A 26,220-nucleotide genomic window follows, 5' to 3' on the forward strand; every position below is an offset into this window, starting at 1 on the left:
TCACCGGTCCATCATGCTGAGGATCATCTCGGGCGTGAGGTCCCCGTTGGGGGCATCTGTGGCGGCTGGCTGGGCCTCCTCTTCCTCGCCCTCCGCGGGCTCGGCGTCTGGCTCCTTTTTTACTTCGACTATAATGTTCTCAATTGCACCTGTATTCTGGTCTTCAACCTGGATGATGGCTGTTGCTGACAAAGAAGAGCAGGAACAAAACAAATTGCACATTAAAGCCCCCAGGATGACAAGGTTTCTTTCAGATATGACAGTGAACGGGACTGCAGCAAGACAGGAAAGCCCTAGTAGTGATGGAGTCAATAAAAACAAAAACAACAAAAGCCACCCCAAATGTGGCCATACGTAAAATAAAGCCCTACTTCTCTAGAAACTGTGAAAAAACAAAATTTTGACATTCATCTTTCTATGCTTCCTAAGCACTAAAATCCTTAGTTTCCCCTGATGTCATACATTTAGATTTTACAATAATACTGTGGGAAGCAGGCAGGCAGGCACACACACAAAAAGCACACAACACATGACTAAGAATTCGTCACAAAATGTATGATGTGTGCGATACATATACATATGTATTTTGTGGTACTGAGGACGGAACCCAGGGGCATTCTACCTCCGAGCTACACCCCCGGCCCTATATTTTATTCTTTATTTTGAAACAGGGTCCTCCCTGAGTTGCAGAGGGCCTCACTAAGTAGCTGAGGCTGGCTGCGAACTGTCTCAGCCTCCCGAGTGCTGGTATCACAAGCGTGTGCCTCCAGCCTGGCCCCTGTGGGTGACATTTTTTATTGAGTAGTTCTCCCACACCCGGGGCCGCCCACCACTTTGTTCACTCAAGTGTTTGTAGGTGAATGGGAGGGCTGGTTCCAGAATCTAGAGTGAACCTCCTTTTCTTTCTTCTTTTTTTGGTACTCAGAATTAAACCCAGAGGCATTCTACCTCTGAGCCACACCCCCCAGCCCTATTTTTTATTCTTTTTTTTTTTTTTTTGGTGTGTGTGATACTGGGGTTCCTGGAAGCCCTTCTACCTCCGGGCTACACTCCCAGACCTATTTTTACATATTTTTATTTGGAAACAGGGTCTCCTAAACCAGCGCGCGTGGCTGGCTTCGAACCTGCGCGATCCTCCTGTCTCTGCCTCCCAAGCGCGGGGATTACAAGCATGCGCCACCATGCCCGGCTTTATTCTTTATTTTTAAACGAGGTCTCAGTAAGTTGCAGAAGGTCTCACTAAGTGGCTGAGGCTGGCTGCAAACCTATGATCCTCCTGTCTCAGCCTCCCAAGTATTATAAACATGTGCCACCACACTGGCTTTTTTTTTGTACTACTGAGACTTGAATCCAAGGGTGTCCTACCTCTGAGTTATATACCCTTAGTCCTATTTTTAAAAATTTTTATTTGGAAACAGGACCTTACTAGGTTAATGAGAGTCTCACTACTTACTAAGGCTGTCCTTGAACCTGTGATCCTCTTGTGTCAGCCTCCCAAGTACTGGGATTACAAGCATGTGCCACCACATGGGTTTTTTGGGTTTTTTTTTGCGGGTCTGGGGAATGGAACCTGGGGGCAATCTACCTCCAAACTATACCCATAACCTATTTTTTATTTTTATTTTGAGACAGGGTCTCACTGAGTTGCGGAGGGCCTCACTAAGTAGCTGAAGGTGTCCGCGAACCGCGATCCTCCAGTCTCAGTCTCCCGGAGGCTAGGATTACAAGCGTGCGCCACCACACCTGGCTATTTTTTGTTTTGAAACACGGTCTTGCTATGTTGCTGAGCATCTATCTTATTAAGTTGTTGAGGCTGTTCTTTTTTTTTTTTTTTTTTTGTGGTACTGGGGTTCCTGGAAGCCCTTCTACCTCCGGGCTACACTCCCAGACCTATTTATTTTTGGAAACAGGGTCTCTTAAGCCAGCGCGGCTGACTTTGAACCTGCGCGATCCTCCTGTCTCCGCCTCCCAAGTGCGGGGGTTACAAGCGTGTGCCACCACGCCCGGCGTTGAGGCTGTTCTTGAACCTGCAATTCTCCCGTATTAGTCTCCCAAGTACTGAGACTACAGAGAAGCATCACCAAACCCATTAAGACCCTGTTTCAGAATTAAAAAAATAAAAAGAGATGGGGTGAGCCAGGTGCGGTGGCACACACCAGTCATCCTAGCACTTGGGAGGCTGACAGAAGAACTGCACATTCAAAGCCAGCCTCAGCAAGTCAGCAAGGCTGTCAGCAGCTTAGTGAGACTCTGTTCACACACACGAGGACTGGGGATGTAGTCAGAGGCAGAATGCCCCCAAATTAAATCCTTAGCACCCCCCCCATCCAAAAGAGCCCCACTGGTTTAATCTCTAGTACCACACGTGCACACAAAATGATTAAATCTAGCCGGGCGTGGTGGTGCACACTTGAAATCTCAGCACTTGGGAGCTTGGGAGGCTGAGCAGGATAACTGCAAATTCACAAACAGCCTCAGTTACTTAGGGTACTTTGCAACGCAATTTAATAAAACCCTGTTTCAAAATAAAAAATAAGGCTGGGGGCGTAGATCAGAGGTAAAATGCCCTTGGGTTCCATCCTTTGTACTGAAGAGAAAAAAAAAAAAAAAGATTAAATCTGCACTGTTTTTTTTTCCTTTTTTTTTTTTTTGGTGGGTGTTAGATGCAACTCAGGACCTTGTACACACTAGGCAAGCGCATTACCACTAAGCTATACCTCCAGCCCTCTGTATTAACAAACAAACAAACAAACAAAAAGAGATAGGGTCTCAAGTCTAAAGAACACGTGAGTAGCAGAGAACAGAGCCTGCGGTCATCTGGTATGAGGTGGAGGTTGAGGGTCTCCTCTGAATTCTCCGGAAAATCAAAGGCCAGCTCTTGATCCCACAGGCCTGAATTTTTTAGAGAGCCAATATCTGTACACAAAATACTTCTTCCTTCCACCCTTTAAAAACTGGCTCTTTTATGTTCAGTACCATGCCGATTTTGCCAGCTGACTGTACTTTGGTTGTTTTGCAAAACCCACCCACATTAACAGTCCCATCTTGTAGAACATAAGTCCCTTCTACTCTGGACTTTTTCTCCCTGAAATGTAGTTCTCTAGGGACTTCCTCAGTAAAAACTTCTAAAATAAATCACTTCCTGAGAGTTTGTTCCCAGTGTGACCGTAACTTGTTCTTATGGCTTAGTTCCCATCTCCCCAAGAACATGGCCGTCTGGCTGCCCCACATGCTGGATGAGATGCCTGCCTACTGAGCAGGGCGAGTGACTTACGCTGGTTCTGTTTGGGCTGGTTGGTTCTGCCGGGGGGCCGTCCTCTCCGCTTCTTGGCAGGTGGTGGGGCTGGGGTCACAGGCTGAGGCTCTGGCTCTGGCTCAATCTCCACTGCAGGCTCCTCCTCATCCTCGTTGTCATCCAAATCCGGCTCAGCATTTTCTTCTCATGAAATCAAGAAGTACAGGTGGTGGGGTAAAAGGAGTGGTAGAAGAAACAAATGATTACACTCTGAAGTCTCACTTTTCCTTTATTAAGAAAAGTTTCATCGGGCATGGTGGTGCACGCTTGTAATCCCCACGCTTGGGAGGCAGAGACAGGAGGATCGCACAGGTTTGAAGCCAGCCGTGCATGCTGGCTTAGGAGACCCTGTTTCCAAATAAAAAAGTAAAAATAGGTCTGGGAGTGTAGCCTGGAGGTAGAAGGGCTTCCAGGAACCCCAGTACCACCAAGGGGAAAAAAAAAAAAAAAAAAAAATCAATTTTGCAAGCCAGGTGAAGTGGCATATGCATGTAATCTCAGTATTTGGGAGGCTGAGACTGGAGGATCGTGGTTTGTGAACAACCTTAGCTACTCAGTGAGGCACTCTGAAACTTAGTGAGACCCTGTTTCAAAATAATAAAAGCCAAGCATGGTGACGCACGCTTGTAATGCCAGCGTTTGGGAGGCTGAGACCAGAGGATCGCGGTTTGCGGACAGCCTCAGCTACTAGGGAGGCACTCCGCAACTCAGTGAGACCCTGTTTCAAAATAGAGAATAAGAAGCCGGGTGTAGTGGCGCACGCTTGTAATCCCAGCATTCGGGGGCTGAGACCAGAGGATTGCGGTTCACGGACAGCCTCAGCTACTTAGTGAGGCCCTCTACAACTCAGTGGGACCCAGTTTCAAAATAGAGAATAAAAAATAGGGCAGGTTGAATGCCCCCCTGGGTTCCATCCCCAGACCCGGAAAAAAAAAAAAAAAAAAAAAAAGAAAGAAAAAGAAAAAGAAAAGAAAAGAAAAGAAGAAATTGGGCAGGGGATGTACCTCAGAGGTCAAATGCCCCTGGGTTCCATCCCCCGACCTGCCAAAAACCAAAAACAAAAACAAACAAACAAACACCCACAAAACAAAAAAAACAAACAACAACAACAACAAAAAAACCCCACAAAAAACAAGAAAACAGAAGGATCACACAGGATCGAAGACAGCCTCAGCTACTTAGTAAGGCTCTAAGCAACTTAGAGACCCTGTTTCCAAATAAAATATAAAATAGATACCGTATGGGAGTATAGCCTGGAGGTAGAAAAGCCCCTCGGTTCTACCCCCAGTACCACCCCCCCCCAAAAAAAAAAAAAAAAGGACTGGGCATTTTACCTCTGATTTACACCCTCAGCCCAGCCCTATTTTATTTTTATTCTGAAGCAGGGTCTCAGTAGGTTGATTGGAATCTCACTACTTGCTGAGGCTGTCCTTGAACCTGCGATCCACCTATCTCAGTCTCCTAAGTACTGGGATTACAAGCATGTGCCACCACACCTGACCTTTATTATTTTTATTTTGAGACAGGGTCTCACTAAGTTGCCTAGGCTGGCCTTGACCTTGAGATTCTCCTGCCTTAGCCTCCTGAATAGTTGGCATTATAGGGAGGTGACACCACACCAATTATTCACATTTTGTATGGATTGGATGTTTCATTTTTTTCTTTTAGCTGTTGGCCTCAGAATAATGAATTTCAAATTCTTATAGAAATTCCATATTATAAAATTATGTAACAAAAGTTTTAAAGCTGAAAGTAAAATAAACATTCCCTTTTCAAAGATAAAGCAAGATATTAAGTCTGAGATAGACCCTTGGGAATATGATCCTGCTTATATTTCATTGGGTAGTGTGTGTGTGTGTGTGTGTGTGTGTGTGTGTGTGTGTGTGTGTGTGTAGAGAGAGAGAGAGAAAAGAAAAATTCTTGATACACTGTGAGGTCTTATTTATTAGGACAAGTGGTAATAATTCTTTTGGGAATATTACTGATTTTTCTTCTTTTGGTGGCAATGAGGATTAAGCCAAGAGGCATTCTAACTTTGAGCTACACTCCACCCTATTTTGTTCTTCCTCCTATTTTGTAGGATCCTCCTGTCTCCGCCTCCCAAGCGCTGGGATTACAACCGTGCACCACCACATCCAGCTTGTTCTTTTGTTTTGAAACAGAGTCTCACTAATTGCTAAGGCTGGCCATAAACCTGTGATCCTCTAATCTCCACTTCCCAAGTACTGGGAGTAAAGGGATGTTCCAATGCACCCAGCTAATGTTTCTTTTTTTGTGTGTACTGGGATTTAACCCAGGGGTATTTGACCTCTGAGCTATACCCCCTGCCCTATTCTTTATTTGAAACAGAGTCTTACTAAATTGCGGAGGGCCTCACTAAATAGCTGTCTACACACTGCGATCCTCTGGTCTCAGCCTCCCAAATGCTGGGAGGCATTCTACTTCTAAGCTACAACACCAGTACTATTTTTATAGTTTGAAATGGAGTTTCACTATATTAGAGAGGAGCAAGGCATGGTGGCCATGCTTGTAATCCCAGCATTTGGGAGTCTTAGACAAGAGGCTCTTGATTCACACAGCCTCGGCTATTTAGTGAGGCCCTTTGCAACTTAGTGAAACCTTGTTTCAAAATAAAGAATAAAAAATAGGGCTGGAGGGTATAGCTCAGAGGTAGAATACCCTTGGTTCTACCCTAGCAAGGCAAAAAATAAAAACCAAACCAACACAACAAACAAACAAAAACATTAAAAAAATCAAAGTAAAAAACAAACAACTCAAAATCACTAAGAGGGGCATGTCTCTGTGCCTAACCTAATTTTTATTTTATTATTATTAATTTTTTTTTAATATTGGGACAGAACCCAAGGGCATTCTACCTCAGAACTATACCCCCAGCCCTATGTTTTATTCTCAGTATCGAAATAGTCTCACTAAGTTGTGAAGGGCATCAGTAAGTAGCTGAGCCTGGCTTTGAACCTGCAATCTTCCTGTCTCAGCTTCCCAAATACTGAGATTATAAATGTGCGCTACCAAGCCTAGCTCAAGGATGAGCCACCACACCTGGCTTTATTCTTTATTTTGAAACAGGGTCTCAGCCAGAGGTGGTGGTGCACGCTTGTAATCCCAACATTTGGGAGGCTGAGACAGGAGGACGGCAGTTTGCAGCCAGCTTCAGCTGGCCTGGAACCTGTGATCCTCCTGTCTCAGTCTCCCAGGAAGTACTGGGATTATAAGTGTGTGCCACCACATCTAGCTAAGGGAAGTGATTTCTAAGACACACTTAAACCATAACAGATGCAATTCAAGCTTCTAACCTTACTTTAGAGCTACTGTGTGGTGGCACACACTTGTAGGCAGTCAGAGAAAGTTCTAACCCCTTGCCTACTGTTGTGATACAAAGTACACACTGTCTGTTTTCCTCCAAAAAGAACAAGTTATTTAACATACAATCACTTTCTCTGAAACGAAATGTTTAAATTTAGAGATCTGTGGGTAAATGCCTGATTTTTCAGGACAAAATGCCTCATTCTCAAGTGACTGAAATCCTACATGGAGATGCAGGAGCACACTGGTAGGGGGCAGTGTGTCAAAAATAAACTGCTTCTCTCTTGAACTTTTATTTAAGCCCCTGGTGCTGAATTGGCCCAATGCCCAGAAAACTAATAACCTGAGTCAGAATGGGGGGAGGGATCACACAAAAGGTAAATAGGGCAAAGGCTTATTAGATTGGGGAGGTTCTAGCAAAAAGCCTTGAAAAAAGCAGTAGACTTTGCTGGTCATTCTCTGCAAAAGGGCAATAACAGAACACCTGATATGGGATAAATAAGATTGTGTGGCCTTTGTCAGCAGTGAGATGGGAGCCCAGGCTGACTTCCACAGTGGGTGAGAATAGGACAGAAAAAGACACTAGGTTAAAGGCCCCAAACCAAACTCTACTAATTAGTGCTGCAGGAAAAAGAACTGCAGAAATCTATTAGAAACCGCCAATAAGCCGGGTGGGTATGGTGGCACATGCTTATAATCCCAGTACTTAGGAGGCTGAAAAAGGAGGATCACAAGTTTGCGGCCAGCCTCAGCTACTCAGTGAGCCCCTTGCAACTTAGTAAGACCGTTTCAAAATAAAAATACAGGGAGCCAGGCGTGGTGGCGCACGCTTGTAATCCCAGCATTCGAGAGGCTGAGACTGAGGCCCTCTGCAACTTAGTGAGATCCTGTTTCGAAATAAAGAAAAAAAAAAAAAAAAAAAAAAAAGGTGGGGTAGGTGTAGCTTGGAGGTTGAATGCCCAATTTCCATCACCAGTACCCCCCCCCCCACACACACACAAAAGTAGTAGCTCAGAGGTAAATACCTCTGGGTTCAACCCTCAGCACCAAAAAAAAAAAAAAAAAAAAAAAAAAAAGAGGGGGGGGAACCATTAATAATCTATTTAGCCTCAAGATGCTTCTGGCAACATACAAATAGGGAGCAAAGTTGGCCTTGGTGGAGATGAACCACAGATATAAGCAAAGCAGTAGCACAAGAAAGAACAGCACAGGACAGAGTGTGGTACAGCAGGAAGCTCTGCAACTAAGAGAAACCACAGGGATCGCCAAGTTCAAAGTTGTCATGACCATTAGCAATACTTGGGAGTTTCTAATACAACATGATGTCTCCTTAGCCAAAAAAAGGGATCTCATAAAGACTTGCAGTAAAGACTGATGCATTTTTATAAAAGTTAAGTAAACATTATTTATGTGTGTGTGTGTGTGGTACTGGGAACTGAACCCATGGACATCCTACTGCCAAGCTACCACCCCCAAGTCCTTTGGGCAAAATCTGTCACACGTAATTAAATCAAGAAATGAATCACTTACCACTATCAGAGGAATCTTCTTTTTTAGAGCGCATCTTTCTTTTCCTCCCACGTTTACTCTTCTTTGTTTCTCCTCCATTTTCCCCTTCTACACCGTCTGGCCCAGCACAATTATCAGCATGTCTTGCCATGGTGTTCTAACAAAAGGAACAAACCTTCTTTCACACTACTAAAAAAGCTAAAATCAGATCGGAAGTTCTCTTTAGTTTAATAAAATAAAAATTGGGAAAATCCATATTAATCCTAAAAGTTTGGTTATCTGTTAAGTGTATCCAAACTTGTACTCTTCAACTGGGTGTGGGGAGGTAAGAGAGAGAGGTGGGGGGAGAGTGGGAGGGAGGAAGGGAGGGGAAGAGGCTAGAGAACCTCTCAGAAGACAAGGCTGATTACTCTGAGGGAAGGCTCAGCAGTCTTTAGACAAGCAAAGGAGAATCAGATCTCCTGGTCATATGCAGATTCTGGCCAAGGCACCCCCAGGAAAGACCCAAGGAACCAGAGGTGGTGGTGCACGCCTGTAATGCCAGTACATGGGAGGCAGAGACAGGAGAATGTCTGTCAGGTTTCAGGATAGCCTCAGCAAATAGTGAGACTCATCAATCTAGCAAAACTCTGTTTCAAAATAAAGCTGGGCGTGGTGGTGAATGCTTGTAATCCCAGCATTTGAGAGGCTGAGGCAGGAAGATCAAAGTTCGAAGACAGCCTCAGCTACTACTAGTGAGGCCCTTTGCAACTAAGTGAGACCTCATTTAAAAAATAAAATAAAGCTGGGTGTGGTGGCGCACCCCAAGTTTGGGAGGCGGAGACAGGAGGATTGCACAGGTTCGAAGCCAGCCTTGCTGGCTTAAGAGATACTGTTTCCAAACACACACACACACACACACACACACACACACACACACACACACACACACACTCTCTGGGAGTGTAGCCCGGAGGTAGAAGGGTTTCCAGGAACCCCAGTACCACAAAAAAAAAAAAAAAAAAAAAAAGGTTGGGGGTGTAGCTCAGAGGTAGAATGCTCTTGAGTTCAATCCCTGGCACCCCCCTCCCCCGCCAAAGGATCAGGTAGACCTTAGGTAGAAGGTCCCTGGATCTCATTTCCAGTACTGCCTTCCCCCAAGAGTTTCCATCAGTGGGAAAGGGTTCACATAAGGACAGAAAACCTCAAGATGGCGATGACTAGCCCTTTCCAAAGGATGGAACATTTCTATCTTTTTTGTTTTGTTTTGTTTTGTGGTCCTAGGGGTGAAAACCCAGAGGCTTTCTACCTCCGGGCTATACTCCCAGCCCTATTTTTACATTTTATTTGGAAACAGGGTCTAAGTTGCTGAAAGCCTCATTAAGTAGCTGAGGCTGGCTTCGAATCTGCGCGATCCTCCTGTCTCAGCCTCCCAAGCGCAGGGATTATAAGCGTGTACCACCACGCCCGGCCATCTCTATCTTTATAGTGCCTTGCTTTGCGGTGGAATATAAAAATGTAGTACTAATAACCACAATGGGGGAAGTGACATCTTGACCCTTACCCGACGTGTAAAGGTTTTCCCACACTTAGAACAGACAAAGGCCGCAGGGACGAAGTTGGGGTCATGATAGCGCTTGAAGTGCATGTCGAGGAGCTGTTTCTGGCGGAAGGTCTTGTCGCAGTGGCTGCAGGCATAAGGCTTCTCCCCGGTGTGGGTACGCTTGTGCATGATCATGTGCCTCTCCTGAAATAGCAGTATGGAGTAAAGGCCTTAGAGCCTGGCATGGGGTTGCCTCCTCAGCTACAGACTACGTGGATACGGTGACAGGCCCTTCCTCATCAAGGGGCTACTTCAACACTGACAGTCAAAATGATACAGGTATCTTTGCTGAGGTGCAAAATACTGCTGCCATGAATCATAGCACAGAGAGAGCTGCTCACCTCTGGTGGGCAGCTTCTCTAGTTCCCTCCCAAATATCATGCCCTAGGAGGAGGTGAGCTGTGACTCAGATATAATCAACAAGGCCTACGACCTTTGATTTTGGCAACTTTGCTCATAAGCCAGTTTGGAAATACTACCCTTAGAAGTAGCCATCATAGTATGTATACAAAAATCCTCTGCTAATGCCTGACATGGAAAGCCATCAAAAGCTTCTAATTATGACTGTCCTTACCTGTCTACAAGCATAATCACACTGGTCACACTTAAAGCGCTTCTCGTTCTTATGTGATTTCTGATGCTGGATTAGGGCGTAGCGCTCATGAAACACAGCATCGCAGTAACGGCATTTCTTGCCTTGCTCAATATAGGAATGCTGCTTTCGCAAGTGGACACCTGAAAGCAAAACAGAAAGCCAAATTTAACCGGTGAAAATACAAACTATCATTTCAACAATGCATTTCTTCTAAAAATATTATTCCAGTAATCCTAGTACTTTTTAGGCTGAGAAAGAAAGATGGCAGGTTCAAGATCAGCCTCAGCAACTTAGCAAGACTCTTTTTTTTTTTGGTGGTACTGGGGGGTTCCTGGAAGCCCTTCTACCTCCGGGCTACACTCCCAGACCTATTTTTACTTTTTTATTTGGAAACAGGGTCTCCTAAGCCAGCACGCGTGGCTGGCTTTGAACCTGCGCGATCCTCCTGTCTCTGCCTCCCAAGCGTGGGGATTACAAGCGTGCGCCACCACGCCCGGCAGCAAGACTCTTAATAACCTAGTGAAACCCTGTTTCAAAATAAAAATAAAGTACAGCTGGGCATGGTGGCGTATGCTTGTAATCCCAGCGCTTGAGAGGCTGAGACAGGAGGATCGCGCAGGTTCAAAGCCAGCCTCAGCAACTTAGTGAGACCTTGTTTCCAAATAAAATAGAAAATAGGTCTGGGAATATAGCCTGGAGGTGGAGGGCTCCTGGGTTCCAACCTCAGTACACACACACACACACACACACACACACACACACACACACACACACACTCTCTCTCTCTCTCTCTCTCTCTCTCTCTTCTCTCCCCCCCCCTCCTTATTTTTGGTGGTACTGGGGATGGAACCCAGGGGCATTCTACCTCTGAGCTATACCCCCATCCCTATTTTTCAGTCTTTTCGTTTTTGAAACGGTCTGAGTTGAAGGGCTTCACTTAATGGCTGAGGCTGTCTGTGAAGCGCAATCCTCCCGTCTTAATGGCTGAGGCTGTCTGTGAAGCGCAATCCTCCCGTCTCAGCCTCCGGAATGCTGGGATTACAAGCATGTGCCATCATGCCCAGCTTATCTATCTTTTTCACAGTACTGAGGATTGAACCAGGGGACTTTGTAAGTCCAAGCTACACCCTAAGCCCTATTTTGTAGTCTTTTTATTTTTATTTTTTTGTGGTACTAGAGATGGAACCAAGGGGCATTCTATATCTGAGCTATACCCCCAGCCCTATTTTTTTTTAAACATTTTTTTGCGGGTCTGAGGATGGAACCCAGGGGCTTTCGACCTCCAAGCTACACCCCCACCCTATTCTTTATTCTTTATTTTGAAACAGGATCTCACTAAGTTGCAGAGGGCCTCACTAAGTAGCTGAGGCTGTCCTGTCCGCTAACAGTGATCCTCTGGTCTCAGCCTCCCGAATGCTGGGATTACACCTGGCTTTAGACTTTTTATTTTTGAAACAGAGTTTCACTAGTTATAAAGGGCCTCACTAAGTAGCTGAGGCTGTTCATGAAACATGATTCTTCTGTCTCAAGCTTCCCAAATGCTGGGATTACAAGCATGCACCACCACGCCTGGCTGTAGGTCACTTTTAGATCTACAGTTTCACATATGTTAAATATGAAACACCAGTGATATCAAAGCAAGGATGGGGCTAGCAGTGGATAGGTTTTATAAGTCTAACTCAAAGATCTGGAGTAGAAACATAAATTTAAAAATTAGTATGACTAAGCCAGGTGTGGTGGCGCACTTATAATCCCAGCATTTGGAAGGCTAAGATAGGAGGACTATGGTACATGGACAGCCTCAGCTACTTAGTGAGGTCCTTTGCAACTCAGTGTGACACTGTTTCAAAATAAAGAATAAAAAAATAGGGCTGAGGTTGTAGCTTGGAAGTAGAATTTCCTTGGGTTCCATCCCCTGTACTGAAAAAAAAAAAAAAAAAAAAAAAATAGGACTTAAGTGAGACCATGAGAGCTGATGAGATCATTAAGGCAAAGAGTAAAAAGGAAGAGGGGGGTGTGGGGTGGGGTGTGGGGTGTGGGGTGTGTGTGTGTGTGTGTAAAACCCAGGGGCTTTTTACCTCCCCAGGCTACTTTCCCAGACTTATATTTTATTTGGAAACAGGGTCTCACTAGGTTGCTGAGAGCCTCACTAAGTAGCTGGTGTTGGCTTCAAACCTGTGTGATCCTCCTGTCTTAGCCTCCCAAGTACCGGGATTACAAGTGTGTGCCACCACGCCCGGCTTAGTCATACTAATTTTTAAATTTATGTTTCTACTCCAGATCTTTGAGTTAGACTTATAAAACCTATCCACTGCTAGCCCCATCCTTGTTTTGATATCACTGGTGTTTCATATTTAACATATGTGAAACTGTAGATCTAAAAGTGACCTACAGCCGGGCGAGGTGGCGCATGCTTGTAATTCCAGGATTTAGGAGGTTGAGACAGGAGGATCGCAGGATCACTGTCAGCCTCAGCTACTAAGTGAAGCCCTCTGCAACTTAGTGAGACGCTGTTTTAAAATAATATTAAATAGGGCTTGGGGGGGTGCAGCTCAGAGCTAAAAATGTTCCTGCTGGGTTCAATCTCTAGTACTACAAAACAAAACAAACAAGCTAGGGTTATAGTTTTTATTTTTGCAGTACTGGGGATTGAAACCAGGGGCATTTACTTCAGAGCTATACCCTCAGCCCTATTTCTTATTCTTTATTTTGCAACAGGGTCTCACCAAGTTGCAGAGGGCCTAAGAAGCTGAGGCTGGCTTCGAACCTGTGATACTCGTGTCTCAGCCTTCCAAGTGTTGGGATTAGAGGTGTGCACTACCTTGCCTGGCATAAGTATGGGTTATAGTAAAGTTTTTATTGATAAATTCTACTGTGTAACCTTTAACCTAACTATGCATAGGCATAGTTAACACCAAATCCATAAAACAGGCCAATTACTTAAGATAAAGTACAAATTGGTCTGAATTGGTTTGGTCTTAGTCTAAACTATCTTGTGTCACTTCCTTATTTGGGGAATGAAAGCTACTCATTATATAGGTATACTCTGTTTCCTCCCATTATAGTTCTCATAAATTCATGTATGACCTATATTCAGGAGAGAATGCTATAGTTTGACTGCAGCAAGAGAAAAAAGAAATGGGGGAAAAGCAGCTAAGGAATGTTTTTCTTTTCTTCTTCTTCTTATTTATTTGTGGTACCAGGAATGGGACCCAGGAGCATTCTACCTCCAAGCTACATCCTCACCCCTACTTTTTATTCTTTATTTTGAAACAAGATTTCACTGAGTTGTACAGGGCCTCACTAAGTAGTAGCTGAGGCTGTCCTTGAACCCCGATCCTCCTGCCTCTGCCTCCCAAATGCTGGGATTACAAGCGTGTGCCACCACAGCTGGCTTAAGGAATGGCTTTTACTAAGCTGTAGGCCTCCATACATAAAACGTAAAAACATAGAAGGGTTACAAGGGGAAGTTCTTTATGGTTCTCATCTTTTCACGAAGTCTTCTTCAAGATGCTTTGTGCCTCTAATAAATCTACTTACCCAGATCACTTTTCCGGGCTATGACAGTGTCACAGTGGGGACAGTGAAACTTGGCCACATTTTCTGTGTGCTTCTGTAAGATGTGCATCTTCATGGTACCACTCTGGGTAAACCGAGCATGACAAATATAACATTCATAAGGTTTTTCCCCTTAAAAGGAAATACAGAATGGACAAATTAAATAAATAAATACTATGATTTAGTTGGAGGATAACTGAGGTGGCAGGATATGCTAAGCCAGAGAACCGACAATCTTTTTGGAAAGCCCTAGCTCAGTTCCAGCAGCCAGCTCACAACTACCTTCAGAAATGACAACTCCTGAACTGCTGCCAGCCGCCTCTGCTCTTTTCAGCTCCACTATGGAACCCTCCACATAAGAAAGAGGAAGTTCCTATGGCGATGCTTACCTTCAGGGGACACTAGATGGAGGTCCTACATAAGATTTCTTTTTAGAAAAGGATACTATTTAGGCAACTGTACTTGTTAGATACTCTATCTAGACTTTTAAATAATTCTATTTTTCCCTTAAAAGTACTATTTCCATGTTGTAGAAAAACTCAAGTCAAATGAAACAAAATCTACTCTAATATACTTTTCAGAAAAATTAACTCAAAGGATATGCCAGAACTTTGGCTAAGAATCTTCCTTTCAGTACACAATCAGGGATGTAGTATTCACAGGGTCCCATGCAATCCAGTGAGAAGCAGCTCAGTGATACAGGAAGGGAGAAGTCCTACCTGAATGGGTTCTCATGTGTCTTTTCAGCTTGTACGTGTCCCTGCTGGCGTAACTGCACAAACTGCACTGGAACGGCCGCTCTCCAGTATGAGATCGAATGTGACGTTTTAATTTGCTGACCTGAAACATGAAAGCAATCGGACCACTTATGTCCCCGTTAATATAGATTATAACAATGAACACTATGGCTTAAACACAAAGGCTTAGTTTTAGAGTACTTAAGCTAGAAAAAAAATCTATAAGATAGTATTTTTTCTTCTTTTTTATTTTGGTGCTGAGGGTGGAACACAGGGATATTCGACCTCAGCCCTATTTTATTCTTTATTTGAAAACAGGTCTTGCTAGGTTGTTGACAGCCTAAGTTGCCAAACTGATTTCAAAGCTGCAATACTACAGTCTCAGCCTTCTGAGTACTAGGATTACAGTGTGCACCACCATGCCTGGCTACTATTTTTTCTTTATTATTGATTCTAAAACCATATCATTTTTTTATTTTTTGGTGGTACTGGGGGTGGAACCCAGAGGCTTTCTACCTCTGGGCTATACTCCCAGACCTTTTTTTTATATTTTATTTGGAAACAGGGTCTAAGTTGCTGAAAGCCTCACTAAGTAGCTGAGGCTGGCTTCAAACCCGTGCGATCCTCCTGTCTCAGCCTCCCAAGCGTGGGGATTACAAGCGTGCACCACCATGCCCGGCTCACATTATATTTCAAGGGAAGAAAGCAAATGGACAGAAGTATGGATGAGTCAAGAATGATTATCACTAATCCCAAATACTGGAATTAAAGGTATGCATCTGGCTCGTACTTTTATTTATAGTTTTTGGTGGTACTGGGGATTGAACCCAGGGCAGCCTCTCAAGTACTAGAATTACAGACATGTGCCACCATGCCCAGCTGGTACTCAATTCTTCTTCTTTTTTTTTTTTGGTGGTACTGGGGATGGAACCCTTCTACTTCTAGGCTATACTCCCAGACCTATTTTATATTTTTATTTGGAAACAGGGTATCTTAAGCCAGTGCGGCTGGCTTCGAACCTACGTGATCCTCTTGTCTCTGCCTCCCAAGCACAGGGATTACAAGTGTGTGCCACCACGCCCAGCTGACACTCAATTTTAAAAGGTAAATTTCACACTCATTACATCTGTTTTGTGGGGTAGGGTGTGTGTCTTTAGGTCATTTTGGCTCTTTGTATCCTCATACTGGAATCATGATCTACTTAAGTACCAATAAGGAGCTGAAAACTTACTTCTACACTGGCATAATCACACATGGAACACTTAAATGGCTTCTCGTGGGTGTGTTTGTAACGACGATGCCGCACCAACTCTCCACTGGTCACAAAGGCCATGTCGCAGTCTGGGCACTTATGAGGACGAGTACCTAGAGAAAGGAGGGGTAGAAGAAAATGTAAGAAAAAGGGTGGTTAATGATTTTGAATTCAGTGTAAGATTAGATCCGAGTCATCCCTTCAACTCTGCACTAGCCATGTAGTTACGGAAGGTCCAAGCTGAATTTACAACACTAGCCAAAGGATGTGAGAACACACGTCAAACTTCATTCTCTCTTAAATTACTCCTTGGAATCTGTTGCTTTTAAGTATAAAAAACTTATCTCCATTTTGTAAATATTTGGTCATTATGGAGTACAAGTTCATAGAAACCCAATTCTGTTTCAATCCTTGCTAAAAAATACAGAATATATTTTACACTCTGATGTTTCACCAAATACAGGTCACAGAATTAATGAGCTCTAGATAATTTGCTATCAAATCTTACTGTATCTAGATAATACATAACAGGGCCAGTGGGCTGTTCATATTCTTTTTTTTTTTTCTTCTGTTACTGGGAGTGGAACCCAGGGGCTTTCTAACTTTGGGCTATACTCCCAGACCTATTTTATATTTTATTTGGAAACAGGGTCTCACTAAAGTTGCTGAGAGCCTCACTAAGTAGCTGAGGCTGGCTTTGAACCTGTGCAATCCTTCTGTCTCAGCCTCCTAAGTGCTGGGATTACAAACATGCGCCACCTTGCCCAGCTAAAAAAGCTTTTATTAAGGCTCATATTATTTTTTAAAACTATACAAGCTGTTTCCTACGTGAAAACCTTTTTTTGGTAAGTGCTGTTACGTGTGGTAGTGAAAATTGAGCCTAGGGTCATTCTACATACAAACTTTACACTCCCCCAGCCCTTTTTATATTTTGTATCGAAACAGGGTCTTGATAGGTTATTGAGAGTTGCAATATATATATAATTTTTTGGTGGTACTGGGAATGAAACCCAGGGGCCTTCTACCTCCAGGCTACACTCCCAGACCTATTTTCTATATTTTATTTGGAAACAGGGTCTCTTAAGTCAACTGAAGATAGCTTTGAACCTGTGTGATCCTCCTGTCTCAGCCTCCCAAGCACGGGGATTACAAACGTGTGCCACCACGCCCAGCTGAGAGTTGCACTATATTGCTGGGGCTGTCCTCAGCAATCTCGTCTCAGCCTCTGAAGGAGTGGGATTACAGGCATGAGCCACCATGGCCATCTTATAATTTATTTACTTATTTATTATTTATTTATTGTGGTACTAGGGATAAAACCCAGGGGCATTCCACCTCCGAGCTCTACTCCCAGACCTATTTTTTATTCTTTATTGTGAAACAGGGTCTCACTGAGTTGCAAAGAGCCTCACTAAGTAGCTGAGGCTGTCCCCAAACCAACTGCAATCCTCCTGTCTCAGCCTCCTAAATGCTGGGATTATAAACTTGCATCAGCACGCCCAGCTTTAAATTTGTTTTGATTAAATCAATCAAAGAAAGAAAGAAAGAAAGAAATTCCAGGGACTTATTATATCAAAGGTTTTAAAAACCAGTACAACCAAACCACGCGTGATGCCACACACTTGTAATCCCAGCATTTGGGAGGCTGATAGAGGAGGATCACAGTTTGCGGACACCTTAGCTACTTAGCGAAGTCCTTTGCAAGTCAGGGAGACCCTGTTTCAAAATAAAGAATAAAAAAATAGGGATAAAGCCGGGGGTGGTGGTGCACGCTTGTAATCCCAGCATTTGGGAGGCTGAGACCTGGAGGATCACGGTTCGCGGACAATCTCAGCTACTTAGTGAGGCTCTCTGCAACTCAGTGAGACCCAGTTTCAAAATAAAGAATAAAAAATAGGGCAGGGGGTGTAGCTCGGAGGTCGAATGCCCCTGGGTTCCACCCCCAGACCCACACACACAAAAAAAGGATAGGGGTATAGTTCAGAGATAGAATGTCCCTAGGTTTCATCCCCAGTACTGCAAATAAATAAGAACAGTACTATTTTTTATGTGTTTCACTTTAAACAGGTCTAATTCTGTGTTCTGAATGTCAATTCATCTAATTTTTTTTTTTTTTTTTTTTGTAGTACTGAGGATGGAACCCAGGGGCATTCTACCTTCCAGCTACACTTTTAGCCCTAATTTTTATTCTTTATTTTGAAACAAGTTCTCACTGAGTTGCAAAGGGCCTAATTAGCTGAGGCTGGCCACGAACCATGATCCTCCTGTCTCAGCCTCCGAAATGCTGGGATTCCAAGCGAGTGCCACCACGCCCGGCGTCAATATTTTTTATTTTTGTGGTACTAAAGATTGAACCTAGGGGCATTCTACCTTGGAGCACATTCCTTTTGTTTGGAAACAGGGTCTCGGTAGGTTGCTGAGAATCTCACCATGTTTCTAAGGCAGATCACAAACTGTGATCCTCCTTGTTTCAACCTTCCAAGTTGGGATTACAAGTGTGTGCCACCACACTCAGCTTCAATTGATCCAATATTTAAACACTGAAAAAATTTGAGGCCAGCCAAGGCGGACAGCAACTTAGTGACAACTTGCTTCAAAATAAAACATAAGCTTGCTGGCCCATGCTTGTAATCCCAGCATTTGGGAGGCTGAGGCCGGAGGATTGCAGTTCACAGATAGCCTCAGCTACTTAGTGAGGCCCTCTGCAACTCAGTGAGACCCTGTTTCAAAATAAAAAAGAAAAATAGGGCAGGGGTGTGGCTCGGAGGTCAAATGCCCCAGGGTTCCATCCCCAGACCCGCAAAAAAAAAAAAAAAAAGCTGGGTTTCCAAATAAAAATAAAACAAGGGCTGAGGGTGTAGCTCCTAGGTAGAATGCTCCTGAGTTCAATGCCCAATGCTGCCAAATAAATAAAATAAAATAAAAAGAAATACCACACTCAGATAATAGTGACCATGGTAAGCAGATAAAGCTGATACACCACAGCACTTTTCTTTTTTGTGGTACTGGGGATGGAACCCAGGGGCATTCTACCTTCGAGCTACACCCTCAGCCCTATTTTTTATTCTTTATTTTGAAACAGGACCTCACTGAGTTGCAAAGGGCCTCACTCAGTAGCTGAGGCTGTCTTTGAACCGGGATCCTCCTGTCTCAGCCTCCCGAATGCTAGGATTACAAGCATGCGCCACCACGCCCAGCAACACAGCACTTCTATATGTCCAACTCTCCCTTCTTTTATTCTTACAGTACTAGGGATTGAACCCAGAGACACTCTACCTCTGAGCTATATACCCCCAGCTCTATTTAATTTTTATTTTTGAAACGGTCTCAGTCTCACTAGGTTGATGAGTCTCACTACCTGTTGAAATTGTCCTTGAAAGAGTGATCCTCCTGTCTCAGCCTCCCAAGTACTGGGATTACAGGAGGGCACTACCACACTTTAAAAAAGGGTTCAAACTCTTTTTAAAAAAATTTTTTGGACCCAGGAGTGGTGGCGCACAGTTATAATCTCAACATTTGGGAAGCGGAGACAGGAGGATCGCGGTTCGCAGCCAGCCTCAGCTACTTAGTGAGGCCCTTTGCAACTCAGTGAGATCCTTTTTCAAAATAAAGAATAAGCCGGGCGTGGTGGAACCCGCTTGTAATCCCAGCATTTAGGAGACTGAGATCTGGGGATGGCGGTTCGTGGACAGCCTCAGCTACTTACTTAGTGTGGCCTTCTGCAAATTAGAGAGAGACCCTATTTCAAAATAAAGAATAAAAAATAGAGCAGGGGGTGTAGCTTGGAGGTTGAATGCCCCTGGGTTCCATCCCCAGATACACACACACACACACACACACACACACACACACACACACACACCCCTATATACATAAAAAGACTAAAAATCAGACTGGGGGTGTAGCTTGGTAGAATGCCCCTGGATTCCATCCCTAGAACCACTAAAGAAAAAAAAGCAATCTTTTGTTGTTTACCTAGCACAGTCTATGGGAGAGAAAGGACTGCCTTTGGTTGAAACAAGTATGCCAACCAGAAAGCAGCAGACACTGTTACAGAGTGGGGATGTTCATCAGGATGCACCACTTAATGCTACATCCCTTTGTTCACGTCCACGATTCCAAATCATCTCTCATTTGCTATAACATCTTGACATAAAGGCAAGGGTGCCCCTGGAATGTAATACAAGTGCATTTATTTATTTAGCAGCACTGGGGACTGAATCCAGGGGCATTTTTACCTCTGAGCTACACCCCCAGCCCTATTTTTTATCCTTTATTTTTATACAAGATCTAAGTTGTGGAGGGCCTCACAAGTTGCTGAGGCTAGCTGTGAACCTGCGATCTTCCTGCCCAGTCTCACAAGTAATCCCTCCCAAGGGACTACAAGCATGTACCAACTTGTCTGGCTTACAAAGTCATTTAGAAAATAAAAGGGCAGCCTCAGTAATTTAGAAAGATTTTGTTTCAAAATAAAAAAATAGCCAGGCGTGGTGGCGCATGCTTGTAATCCCAGCATTTGGGAGGCTGAGACCGGAGGATTGCGGTTCGCGGACAGCCTCAGTTACTTAGTGAGGCCCTCCGCAACTCAGTGAGACCCTGCTTCAAAATAAAGAATAAAAAGTTGGGCAGGGGGTGTAGCTCGGAGGTCAAATGCCTCTGGGTTCCATCCCCAGACCCGCAATAAATAAATAAATAAAATAAATAAATAAAATAAATAAAACTGTGCTGGTGTGTAGCTCAGAGGTAGAATTCCCCTGGGTTCAATCTCTAGTACCATGGAAAACAAAAAACCAAAAAGGTATATTTCTCACCATTCTATATAATACTCTGGTGTCCACATCTGACTCCTACTGGCTTGGTTAATAATGGATCGATCCTACCAAATCAGATCTGAACCACACAGACTCAATTTATTATTTTCTTTTTTGAGAGGGGAGGCATTCTACTTCCAAACTATAGCCCCAGCCCTATTTTCTTTTTTTTCTTTTTTTTGCAGATCTGGGGATGGAACCCAGGGACATTCGACCTCTAAGCTACACCTCCTGCCCTATGTTTTATTCTTTATTTTTGAGACAGGGTCTCACTGAGTTGGGGAGGGCCTAAGTAGCTGAGGCTGTCCGTGAACCACGATCCTCCAGTCTCAGGAATCCCTCCCGAAAGCTGGGATTACAAGTGTGCACTACCATGCCCAGCTCCTATTTTCTTTTTTTTTTTTCTTTTTTTTTTTTTAGTGGTACTGGGGGTGGAACCCAGAGGCCTTCTACCTCCAGGCTATACTCCCAGACCTTTTTTATATTTTATTTGGAAAAAGGGTCTAAGTTGCTGAAAGCCTAAGTAGCTGAGGCTGGCTTCGAACCTGTGCGATCCTCCTGTCTCAGCCTCTCAAGCGCGGGGATTTACAAGGATGAGCCACCACTCCTGGCTTTTATTTTTCATTTTGAAACAGGGTCTCACTAAATTGCTGAGGCTGCCTTAAAACCTGCACTCATTCTGTCTTAGCCTCCCAAGTACTGAAATTGCAGGTTTGTGCCAATACATTTAGCTTGAATTTCTCATTTTCAAGCTCAAGACTAGGCCAGGACAGAGTACCCATATCAAGGCACACCCATGTTGGTAAGTCCTGTCACATAGCCAGCTACTTTAAAACATATGCTTCTGCCCGGCATTATGGTGCATGCTTGTAATCTCAGCATTTGACTGCAGTTCATGAACAGCCTCAGCTATTTAGTGAGGCCCTTCACAACTCAGTGAAACTCTGTTTCAAAAAATAAAAAAGGCGACTGGCTTGGTGGAGCATGCTTGTAATCCCTGCGCTTGGGAGGCTCAGACAGGAAGATTGCATAGGTTTGAAGCCAGCCTCAGCTACTTAGTGAGGCTCTCAGCAACTTAGTGAGACCCTGTTTCCAAATAAAATATAAAATAGGTCTGGGAGTATAGCCCGGAGGTAGAAAGCCTCTGGGTTCCACCCCAGTACCACCAAAAAAAAAAAAAAAAGGCCAGGCATGGTGGTGCATGCTTGTAATCCCCGCCTGGCCTTTTTTACTTTTTGAAACAGGAAGATCACACAGGTTGAAGCCAGCCTCAGCTACTTAGTGAGGCTCTCAGCAACTTAGTGAGACCCTGTTTCCAAATAAAGTATAAAATAGGTCTGGAAGTATAGCCCAGAGGTAGAAAGCCCCTGGGTTTCACCCCCAGTAACCCCCTCCACACAAGTAAATAAATAAAAAATAAATGAAATGAGAAGACTAAAAAATTGGGCTGAGGGTATAGCTCAGAGGTACACATCCTTGGGTTCCATCCTCAGTAAACAAACAATTATATGCTTCTATTATAGTGTCTTCAAAGTATCAAATAAAACCTATTATCAAATGTCTAAGCAGAGCTGTGCTGGAGGTGCATGCTTGTAATTCAAGCATTTTGGAGGCTGAGATAGGAAGATTGTGGTTTTGCAGATACCCTCTACTACTACTTAGGCCCTTTGCAACCCAGTGAAACTCTGTTTCAAAATAAAGAATAATTAAAAAAAAAAAGGTCTAAGTAGAAACTAGGAAGATACTATAAAATGACTTAGTTGCCATGTGTAGTGGCACATGCCTATAATATCAGTAACTCAGACAGCAGAGATAGGAGAGTGCAGGTTAGAAGCCAGTGTGAGGTAACTTAGCAAGACCCTAATTCAAAATATAAAGAGTTGGGGATATAGCTCATTGTTAAAATGCCTCTGGGTTCAATTCCCAGTATCAGAAAAAATTAAAATAGATAGAATGACTAAGTCACTCAGCAAAGAATATACTAATATACCACATACTGTTTATAGGCCAAAAGACATCTGTTCATTTATTTTTTTAGTGGTGGTACTGGGGATCAAACTTAGGGGCTTTCTACCTCTGAGCTACACTTCTGGTCCTATTTTATTTTTATTTTGAAATAGGGTCTTGCTAAGTTGATGAGAGTCTCACTACTTGTTGAAACTGTCCTTAAACTGTGATCCTTCTATATTTTCCCAAGCACTGAGATCACAGACCTTTATCTCCATGCCTGGCTATGTTTGGTCATATTTATTTAACAACAATCACATCAAATAAAAAACAAGAGCTGTCATATTCAGTCAGGTGGAGAATATAGAGGAAAAACTATTTTGCACGAGGTAGAATATGAATAGAAGAAACTATTCTGTATGAATAACTGAGTGAGAAGACTTGAAGCCAAGTACCTACACTGAAAATACAAAGCACCCAGAAGAAAGCTGGAGAGACCCAGTGCGCAGCCCCTCCACTGGAACCTGCCCGTCACTAACAAGAAGTTAATATTAGGATTATCTGAATATCATATTAAAGTATATCTGGCATCTGAACAAATATTTGAATTGCCAGAATGATGCCTTGAACTTTCTATTTTCAGGTTATAAATTAATTACCTTCCTTGAGGTAAAACAACCAGAAAGAGAAAAAGTTATAGTTTTTTACAAAAGTGTGATTTTACTTTTTTTTTTTTTTTCTTTTGCGGTACTGGGCATGGAACCCAGGGCATTCTACCTGAGCCCCAACCCCAGCCTCCCAAGTACTGAGATTACAAGCATGCACCCCATGCCCAACTGATTTTACTTCTATTTCTCTTGTTTTTCTTTCTCTTTCTTTTTTTCTTTTCTTTCTTTTCTTTTTTTGGTGGTACTGGGGTTCCTGGAAGCCCTTCTACCTCCAGGCTAGAAGGAAACAGGGTCTCCAAAGCCAGCGCATGTGGCTGGCTTCGAACCTGCACGATCCTCCTGTCTCTGCCTCCCAAGGGTGGGGATTATAAGCGTGCGCCACCACGCCCAGCCTGTTTGTGTGTCTATCTGTCTCTCTCTTTTTTTTTTGGTGGTACTGGCAAAGAAAACCCAGGTGCATTCTACTTCCGAGCTATATCCCCTACCCCTATTTTTCAGTCTTTATTTTGAAACAGGGTCTTACTGAGTTGCAAAGGGCCTCCTGTTTCAGTCTCCCCAATGCTGGGATTGTGACACTATGCCCAGCTTGATTTTACTTCTATTTCTAATGTTCTTCCTTAGAGTGACTGACATTTGTTGCTTGGGACTATTTGGGCTCATGTTTTGTCATTGTTGTTAAAACCTCAGCAACATAAAGTTTTTAGAAATTATTCCAGGTAACTACTATAGGTAGCCTATTTCTGAATCATCATTTTTATATCATTTGGATTATTTCTCACTAAACTTTCTTAGCACCTGCCTATAACTAAAAACTGAATAAGTAAAGTCCACTTGCTTATAATAAAAATTAAAATTACCAAAAAAAAAAGCACTACAGGAAGGAACAAAACCTTTCTACTTTAACTTCTTGCTGCTGCAATCAGTTGAGATGACACTTAATCCCAAGCTTTAGCCTTTATCATGCTGTAGTCCCACATTCTTATCCAGTACCTGTGTGTGTGTTAAGGTGATTCCTCAGGAGGGTGACTGTTCTGAATGCCCTGCCACAGAGATGGCACTTGTGTGGTCTCTCATCAGTGTGGCTTTTCATGTGACGATCCAGATTTGAACGCCGTGGACACGTGTAACTGCAAAGCTCACACTGGAATGTCTTCTTAACACCTATACACAAAATAAAACACTTAACTTGCTGCAGGGTTTCAAAGTGTTAAGATTAACCTCGATCTTTAATTCCTACAAACCCAATCTAAGGAATACTAAGTTGAAATTGTCTCATGTTACTAATAGATTTACTTCTTTAACACTGAAAGAAGTATACTTCTAGACTGGTTAAAGAAAAAACTGCTACTCACATAATAACCTTTAAAAACATATTTACTATAACATAAAGTAAGCTGGTAAGAACAATAAGTGCTTCCCCACCCCTCTCTTTTTTACAGAACTGGGAATTAAATCACCAGGGACATTCTACCTCCGAGTTATACCCCCATTTATTATCCTTTATTTTGAAACAGGGTACTTACTCACCTTTCTTTTTAATTTTTGTTGGCTTTGGAGGTTTCATATTACCAACCACTTTCTCTGCATTTACCTCTGACAGCAGACCTTCCTGCTGCTCTTCTTCAAAATCGTACACGGACACATCCACATCCTTGCCCTCCTCTGTGTAACGCAGCTTGCTCTTTTTGGTTTTCTTTGTTTTTTTGGCTGGTGGCTGATAGTCTGGGTCTTTTTGCCAGCTAGGATCTTCCTGAGGGGGAAGTTCTCCTTGCTCTAGTGTCTCCACCTCTCCATTGGCCCCCACTTTCACTACCTGAAAACCTTCAGGCAAAGGTAAGGTATGACATATCATGGGTTCACTTTCTGGAAGGCCCTCTTTAGACACTTCATTCTCGTAAGCCCCCTGAAGTTCTTCTACTGAAGTGGTAGCAACTGGTACAGTCACAGGAACAGGTACTTGAACAAGCTGAAGCTCTCCTATGTTTATGGGCTGTTCCTCCATATTTACAACCTGCAAGGTTATGATCTGGGTATCATCAACGGCAGCCTCCGCTTCTGGAGCCACTGTACCCTCCATTACTTCAGTTTTCATCTGAAGAAGGGTAGGATCAAGCTGTTCCATCATGACCATTTGTACACTGCTATTGACATCCTGGACTACCTCACCGCCATCGGTCTGGTTCTGGGGTAGGTGGCAAGCATCTTCTTCCTGGCCTCCTTCCCGGCGTCGCTGGTAAGTCTTTCTCTCCTTGCCTTTAATGAAAGTTTCAGACTCTTCCACAATGGCTTCAACAGCCTCACCTTCCATCTCCCCTTCCTTAAGTAAGGAAGAACACATTATTATTTAAGATGAAGTTTATCTAAACAAAGACATACATTTAAACAAGCAAGAACCCTGGTAAATGAATTAGACATCAGTGGTTATACAATGGACATTATGTGCTTCATGATGGAAGAAAAAGCACCTCCGCCTATGATGCAACTGTGTCAGTCAAAACAGTGACACCTGAAATTAATCAAGCCTCTAGATCCCAAATACCAATTAACAGGAAACTGATGACAGGATGTTAAATTACACTCCAGGGAGAAACCCAGTAAGACCCAGTATAAATAAAAAACTGCAGAATTCAGTTTCAACTTTTTTCTGCAAAAAATAAATGACCAGAAGAAAAAATGGGAAGGTTGAAAAGATAACCTATAAACGCAAAGCTCTCAACCCAGAGTGATTTTGCAGGGACATTTGACAAGGTCTTAAGACATTTTTAATTGTTACTACTAGGGTAGGATGTCACTACTGGCATCCCAGTGAACACAGACACTACTGAACATCCTAGGAAGAACAGGTCTACTAAACATCCTAGGAGGAACAGGTCAATCCACCAGAAAGAATTATAGGCCCAGCCACATGGTGGCACATATCTGTAATCCCAGTACTTGGAAGG

The 26,220-nt window shown here is 43.4% G+C and overlaps 1 protein-coding gene across 4 annotated transcripts; it reads right to left on the minus strand.

The window, feature by feature from the left end:
- CTCF (CCCTC-binding factor) lies at positions 1–25,589 on the minus strand (the record flags this gene model as incomplete). 4 transcript variants are annotated; one of them, XM_080704497.1, is made up of 10 exons in its annotated part: positions 1–185; positions 3,275–3,439; positions 8,153–8,285; positions 9,672–9,854; positions 10,285–10,445; positions 13,846–13,995; positions 14,583–14,703; positions 15,832–15,965; positions 24,269–24,439; positions 24,806–25,589. In XM_080704497.1, 10 exons carry the CDS (start codon positions 25,584–25,586, stop codon positions 1–3), a joined length of 2,184 nt encoding a protein of 727 aa, XP_080560623.1. The 4 variants fall into 4 exon arrangements, with proteins under 4 accessions (XP_080560623.1, XP_080560622.1, XP_080560621.1 ...); XM_080704496.1 differs by having other exon boundaries at positions 8,150–8,285; XM_080704495.1 differs by having other exon boundaries at positions 1–179; positions 24,806–25,586.
- Between the last annotated feature and the right edge of the window lie 631 nt (positions 25,590–26,220).

This window comes from Muscardinus avellanarius (assembly GCF_963383645.1).
Source record: "Muscardinus avellanarius genome assembly, chromosome: 10".
In the NCBI taxonomy this organism is placed as follows: domain Eukaryota; kingdom Metazoa; phylum Chordata; class Mammalia; order Rodentia; family Gliridae; genus Muscardinus; species Muscardinus avellanarius.